Genomic DNA, 8097 nt, shown 5'->3' on the forward strand with positions numbered 1-8097 from the left:
TTTTTTTTCTTTCCCAAATGATTTTGAGTTTTGTTCCACATTGTTCTCCCTCTCTATGCAGAATCTCCTACATAGATCTCCCTCCAAGTGGTTGACAGTGGTAGCCAGGCACCATCTAGTTCTTCTGGTCTCATAGTCATATAGGCTGCGGATCACATGGTGAACCAGTTGCCAGGACTAATGGTTTCCATGAATCTTAAATATTATGAGTATTTAATTTTTTTTCTTCCTGAAAGCACTTTAAGTAAATGACCATGATAAATCTCTCGGTTTATGACAGTGGTTTTGAACAAAAGTCCAAATCCTAACATAATTTTTGCCAAAGGAAGAAGTGGTAGAAGATTGGTATGGGCTGTTGGAGTGAGTCAAGTTGATTTAGATTCATGGTGACCCCAAGTATGCAGAGTAGAACTGCTCTATATGGTTTTCAAGGCTGTGACCTCTCAGAAGCAAATCACCAGACTTGTTTTCTGAGGTGCCTCTTGAAGGGTTCAGACCACCAACCTTTCAGTTATTGCTCAAGTAATAAGCTGACATATGTGTTACCAGGAACCTAGTAGAATGTTACAGCAACTGTATTTTTATTACAACAAAAAGTAGCCTGTTAATAATAATTACAAATTTTATGACATGACTTATAATTTGAGCTAACTGAGAAAAAAGGCAGAATTTAAGTAACTCAAACTATTACTAAACAATGATTAATAGTTTTGTTGTTGTTTGGCAGCAAATCAATTCTGATTCATAGCTACCCCATGTGTTACAGATTAGAATTGCTCCATAGGGTTCTTTTACCTATAATCTTAACTGAAGCAGATCGTCAGTTCTGGTAGTTAAGTTTGTGTGTCAACTTGACTGGGCCTGGTTGAGTGGCTGGCAGCTGGATGTAGTATTCCCCATCATGAGACTCGTAATTAACTCCATGGTGGAATCTACTGTGAGCAGCTGAGTAGCTGCCTTATATGGTCTGCGTCCCATATATAAGGAGAAGCCTTGGGGTATGGTCTCTAGCTTATGGCATGCTTGAACCCTGCATGTAGCTGAGTTGTTGTTCAGCAGCCTGCCACGTTCTGCTGACCTTGGCACTTTCAATAGACTTGAATTAATGTCCTGCCATGTGGTTTGCTAACAGAGGGACTGTGCAATTTTATTTGTTGACCTTGGGCTTGTCAGCTTCGTAGCCAGTAGCTGCCTGAGTGAAGCGATATCTCCAGCTTCAGTGGACTGGAAGCAGGAGGCAGAGCTGAAGCCCAAGGTTGAGGGGCTTTTACCCAGCCTTTAGAGCCTGACACTTTGAACTCAGCTTAAAGCCTCCCAACCGTGAGAGAATAAACTCCTGTTTGTGCATGCCATCCCATTTGTGGTATTTTCTTGTCTGAGCAGCACTAGGTAACCAAAACACCAGTTTTCTTCTGCAGTACCACCAGGTAGGTTCAAAATGTCAACCTTTAGGTCATCAGTCGAGTGCAAATGTTTGTGCCACATATGAGTAAATCAGTTTAATGGGAATATAAACAATCATTCATGAGGTTCCAACAGATGCTGTTAAACTTGTAGGCATGGTCACAGAGATTCAGCCATTTCCTGCCTGTTAGGGAATGGGTGCAATTTACCTGGATAACTGCCTTCTTATCAGCTTTGGGCAAGTTCTTTGCTTGACGTTCTGCCTCTTCCCATTCTCTCATTACCTAGAAAATGAGAATATTTGAATTTAAAATCATCAGTTCTCTCTTCAAATATAGCTTTAATTGTATGGATTATGACAGCTTTCCTTTATTTTAGTCATTTTAAGTTTTTTTTTTTTTTTTTAAATATCATGTTCCTTCTAACCTGAATAGGTTTAGAGCTCATCATAGGATATAAATAATTGGTAACAACAATATATTCCATGCAAACGTTCACATTAATAGCAGGATTATGACCCCTTGAAATAAAGTTGGTCTTTCTCTTTACTAAGAAATGCCGGAAGGTATTTTAGTAGTTGATATTAACAAATGTTGATATTCATAAGAGATATAGACTTTTTGAACAACGTCTTCTGATTTCAAATTGAACATATTTTTTATTGTTGTTTTTGTTTTTGTTGTTTGTGGAAGTAAGTTAAAAAATTTCAAACCGTGTATGTTTGAAATGGTATGGGGGGTACAAGTAAATGTAGCTTTTTATGTGTGTGTGCACATGCCATAAATACAGTGCTAGAAAGAAATATAATAATGAAGGAAGGTAAACAGGACATCTATTGCCAGAAATCTTAAGACCTAGCCCTTTGAAGAACTGACGGTAGAGCTCATTTTATTAGAAACTTTTGATTGCTAACCCTAGTCATGAACAACAATGACTAAATCCCTCCAGAAATTCCAAGTAAGTACACATTATATATTATAATAATCTAGTGTAGCAAAAGAACAAGCATTGGCAAGGAATGCTACTTTATAATTTAGTAGCCAGGCTAATCTGTTTTGCAGCAAAATAAAATCTTCCTTGTCTCAACCTTGATGTTCACCAAGGACTTCCCTCAGTGAAGTTCACGCAATGATCTGAACACAAAGAGAAAAAGTCTTCAGCTGTACATTTTGTCAAAAGAAAATGATATATGATTCTTAAAATTATCACCTATGGCTGCTCATTCTTTTTCAAGCATACTACTAGCTGTCAAGCAGATTTTAATACAACTCATACTTGAACTGGGATAAAAAAAAACAAAAAACAAAAAAACCTAGAATGACTAAATAACCAAAATATCATTTTGTTACCAGAGATACTTTACATAGTTTGTGGACTTTCAAAGTATGAGAAAATTTGAGTCATGTGCTATGAAATCATGTCATTGAAGGTATTTATCCCTAAAAACTACCAGAAGAATTAATAAGGATTAGAAGAAATACAAGTATACTCCTTAGACGTGATGATGGTGAGACTTTGGTTTGTTTACTTTGGACATGTAATCAGGAAAGACCAATTGCTAGAAAAGGGCATCATGTTTGGCAAAACAGAGGATCACCAGAAATGAGGGAAACCATCACTGAGATGGATCGACATAATAGCCACCCACAACAATGAACTCAAACACAGCCATGATCATGAAGGTTTATAAATAAGGTCGCTGTGAGTCAGAGCTGACTCATTAGTAATTAACAACAACATCCTTAAGATACTGACTACTTTTCTGGTGTCACTCAAGATCACAAAGAGAAAAAGGCTTGGAATAAATACATACATTATTTCATACATAGATATTATGTATGAAATAATACATAATAATACATAATCACAATACCACATGGGTTCTAATTAGCTGTTTTATTGGCTGTTAGCTTTTATTTTGTATAAGGCACAAGATTAGCATTCCCCATGCTGTTTTAGAGAAATTATAGAGAAAACAGGATGGAAAGAGTTTCCTATTATGGTTGAAGAACATATCAAAAATAACCTCCAATCCACAGCAAAACTGGGACAAATGGCCTGCTGCCATAAGCAAGAACAGGACACACAAGAAAAGAAACACTGTCCCAGATGCTTTAGTGTGGGTAAGAGGGATATCTCCCTTTATTTTATGGATGTGATAAGCCTTACAATAGAAATATTTTACTTTCCTGCTTTCATAATGTTCAGAAGCCATACTGTACCATGAATTCAATAGGCAGAGTCTCAAATATGAAATACAAACTAAATGTCTTATGAGAATATGAAAAACTAATATCCTGTATTACATTTATATTTTGTTTATCTCACTTTGTTCTTTCAGAACCTGGACTTTCTGCTTTCAACTGGGGAACCCATAGAACAATTGCTATCGGGAGCCATCAAGTTGATTATGACTCATAGTGACCCATGTGACAGAGTAGAACTAGCCCACAGGGTTATCTAGGCTGTAATCTTTATGGGAGCAGATCACCAGGTCTTTCTCCCACAAGGATGTTGGTTGGATCCAACCAGCAATATTTGATTAGCCGCAGAGAATTTAACCATTTGTGCCACAATAGCTACTTACACAATAATTAAGGAGATTCAGTTAGGTAATGAGTTGAAAATAAAGATCACTCTAAAAATGAAACCAAAGTTTGATTTTCAGAGCAATTTAACAATGTATCACTGTAGTGTAGTAAATTACCTGCCACCACAATTGCTTGAACAATTTCTCTAAGAAAGATCAGCACAAGGCCAGTCCCCATGAGGTGGAGGAAAACTGTCCCAAATGTACAAAACTACAGTGCCACTCCATCATTTCAGACATTAACTCTTCCTCCTCCTAGTAATTTTCCCTGTCTTAGGGTTCTGTATTTTGCCGTAACACCTCACAGAACTCAAAGACACCCAAGGGATCATCTCATGTAGTAGTGGTGGAGGCTGGCAGGCTGGCGAGTGTCAGGTCTGTGAGTAGATCTGGAAGATCCTCCCAATTCTTGGGGTTTGATGAACCTCAATCAGCAGATCAGATGATGGCTGCTGTCCCAAATCCAGGGGTGAGATGAGGATTAGCCAAACAACTGGAGCAAGAGGGTGAGCCTTCCCAGGAGATTCGTAGGTATACCCTCTGCTTTCAATAGTTTCTAGGCTTTGTCCGTTCCCTTCCCGGACTTCCTCTTTGGTGACCAGTGGTTGTACCAGTACTGTCTGTTGTTCTGACACAATTTTTCCTTTCTGGGTAGCCCTGAAACTAGCAGTGGTAGCTCTAATTGGACTGGATCTGAGCTTGATTCAGTGCTACAACCCAGCTCTACATTCTTTTTCCCTGCCATTGCACTTATTGCTGATAACAGCAACCAAGGAATTATAAGCCTCACCTTTTCCTTGTCATTCTGTATTTCCATATACATGTTGTTGTTGTTGTCATGTGCTGTCGAGTCGGACCCGACTCATAGTGACCCCTCCTTGGGTTTCTGAGGCAGTATCACTACGGAAGTAGATTGACCCATCTTCCTTCTGAGGAGTGGCTGGTGGGTTTGAACCACCAGCCTTCTGGTTAGCAGTCAAGTGCCTTAGGCACTATGCTACCAGAGCTCCTTTCCATATACATACAACTAGCCAATTCCTCAGGTGTTAGAGCCACTTCTCCTAAATCCCATGAATAGCTTTTGCCTTGGGTGACTGATCTCAACAAAAGAGCTGCTTCAATTCATGGGTTTTTATCCCATCCAGAAGCCAAAGGTTTCTTACTTTCCTGTTTATCTCCTTTCTCCCAAAACCATATATTCCAGTGAATCTGGACTGTTGCAGTGAATCCTACTTCTGAATACAGACAGTGGTCTCACTGTCTTTGCCTTTAGGTCTTTATAATCCACATTCAGACATGATTTTGGAGGTGGCTGCTACAAGTGTTTATGCAGACTGGAGCTTATGGCAAAAACCTGAGAATGCTGCCCTACGATGACCACTGGGATTCTGGATTAGAAAGTTTCCAGATGCTGTGGCGCAATACATCCATTTGAAAGGCAATTGCTTGCCTGCTATCGGGCATTGATTGAGACTGCCTCAATGACAGAAGGGCATAAAAATATTATAAGATCTGAAATACCCATGACCTAGCTGGGATGGCTAGAGTTGAGCTGACCAGAATCCAACCAAATGACAAGGAAGATGTTTGACACTGAGCTGGTGTTAAGTTGCTGCAATTTGATAGCTTGAGCTGGGCTGGACTTTGCTTGTTTATGGATGCAGATGCCCAAAGTTTCCAAGCAGAACAGAAGATTCCTCAGTGAGAAAGGAACAAGCTTGTCTCCTCACAGTACTGGTTTGATATTGCTGATATGGATGGGCAAATAAGAAATTGCTAAAAAGGGTGGAAGATAAAGGCATGAAGTGTCTGGCTTACATACTTTCATGGGTGTGATTATTCTTAAACTGATGGCGAAGGGGAGGTTAATTTTTGAAGTAAAAAAGGGATAATGGCTAGAAAATCCAGGGGGTGGCCTGCAGTGTAGTAAATTACCTGGTATGGCTTTTCTAGCCATAAGTCTTTATAAGCTCTGTGGTGGAATTTGCTGTGAGCAACTGAGGAGCTCCTGATTGTTAAAGTTACCCACTTCGGGTATTTCTGTTGAGGGTGGCACAAAACAATGTTCTGGGAAGTTCACTTTCTCTCAGGTGCTTGGAATTCTGATGTTATGATTGGTTAGTTTGTCCACTCTGCCAGCCTCAAAAGGAGGCCTCCTAGAGGCAGAAAAGGTCTCTTTCTGACTGCTGGCTGAGAATGACATGCTGCTGAGAGAAACACACTCCTGAGAGACATGCACTGATGAGAAAGAGACACCAAGAGACACACATTGTTGAGAGAGAGACATGCATTGCGGAGAGAGAGGCTGAAAGACTGTTGGCTGAGAGATGGCAGGCTGGGAGAGAGACTGAGCATTTTTCCTGAACTTGAATTGTAGCCTGATGCTTCCCTAATAAACCCCATAGTCTGTGAGCTGTGTGTGGCCACTGCAGCAAATTATAGAACTCAGCAGAAAGGTGGTGGATGTTGAGGAAGGAACAGTTGGTTTCAGGGCTGGGGAAAGGGCTAGAGGGAGGCAGCATGTCTGGCCTTACTGGAATAGGCCTTGGGCTGCTGATGGTGATTCTGTCTTCCTCTTGTGGGGTTAGAGGAGGTCAGAAGGTACAGCATCCTTGCCTGTTTGGCAATTACTTTGGGACAGTTTTCATTTTTGTCCCATTCTCACAAATAAAATAATTCACCTTTACTCAGCAGGCCCAATCTCTCTCTGCACAATGGCTTCCCCTGGAGTACAATGATAATGGATAACATTACTGACTATGTGCTACATAACGGATTCTGTGTTAAGTGCTTCTCAGAATCTATCTCTTTTAACTAAATCCTTACTACAGCCTCTGAGATTAGGTATCACCACCTACATTTTATACACCAGATTAAATTACCTGCTCCTAGTCATGAAGGGAAAGAATGGAAAAGAAATTGAACCAAGATCTGGCTGGCTCCAAAGATTATATTTTTATTCTCTATAGTCCAGTTTACCATTATAAAAGGAAAATTTCAACAAATGAGCTTAGTTTTTTGTTATTTGATAATAGGAGAAAGGACTGCTCATAAGATAACAGGAGTCCCTGGCTAGTACAAATGGCTAATGCACTCAGTTGTTAACTGAACAGTTAGAGGTTTGAGTCCACCCAGCCTCTTCAGAAGAAAGGTATGGTGATCTAATCTCAAAGGACAAAGATTTAAATCCCTAGAGCACAGTTCTACTCTAACACGCATGGGCTAAACATGAGCTGCAACCAACTTGACAGAAAATATGGGTACTTATCTTTAAAATAGCAATTTAGAGTAAGGTCAACATTTTGTTTTGAAACACTTCATTTCAAGGATGTATTTTAAACTGCTAAAGACATAGCTAATTAAGAGTATGTATACACTGTTCAGATGCTTATTATATTTGGTAAATGTTGTTGCCAACACAGAAACAGAATAGAAAGCTACAGTTTTACAGTTATGAAATCCAGTTAAAACAAGCAAACAAAAAACTTGCATATTTGTAAGAAAACAAATAACAACCACACACACACACACCACAATTGCAAAAAAGTTTGTTTTGAATTTAAAATTCTCAGAGTCTAAACATTGAGGTTGCTCTATATATCCTTATAAAGCAATTTTCCATTGTGTATGCAAAGCTATCAATATCATATGGATTTATGGATCTTCAAAAACCTGAATGTTTCATGCAGGGAGAAATAACAAATACTATGTAGAGATATAAGACACAGCAAGTTCGGAGAGATCCAGCAAGATGGCAGACTAGGCAGAAAGATTGCACAGACCCTCTTCAACAAAGACAAAGGAAACAAATTAACACAGACACAGAAGATAATCCTGGACCCCTGAGCTTTGAAGGGAAGGATATACAAGAGGACAAAACCCCAACTAGCAGAAGAATTTGCGTGAAAATACCAAAAAAGGAGATAGACAGAGCTGCGGCCTGGCAGCGATCCTGAGTGATCCTGATGGCACAGACAGCTTGGAGATTCCCTTTGTTAAATTTGCCAGTGGTTTGTCAATTTTATTGATCTTTTCAAAAAGCCAACTTCTGGTCTTGTTGATTTTCTCTATAGCCTTTCTATTTTCTGTTTCATTGATTTCTG

At 39.4% G+C, this 8097-nt stretch overlaps 1 protein-coding gene across 1 annotated transcript in view; it reads right to left on the reverse strand.

Moving 5' to 3' along the window:
• The window catches only part of LOC103199254 (amyloid beta precursor protein), a 347436-nt gene that overhangs the window by 113304 nt on the left and 226035 nt on the right, over window positions 1-8097 (reverse strand). The window contains exon 8 of the mRNA XM_007943494.2: window positions 1614-1688. Coding sequence (XP_007941685.2) covers window positions 1614-1688 — 75 coding nt within the window. The remainder of the gene's footprint in view (window positions 1-1613; window positions 1689-8097) is intronic.

Source organism: Orycteropus afer, unplaced genomic scaffold (assembly GCF_000298275.1).
Source record: "Orycteropus afer afer isolate SDZICR_OR568_19922 unplaced genomic scaffold, OryAfe1.0 scaffold00108, whole genome shotgun sequence".
Taxonomy (NCBI): Eukaryota; Metazoa; Chordata; class Mammalia; order Tubulidentata; family Orycteropodidae; genus Orycteropus; species Orycteropus afer.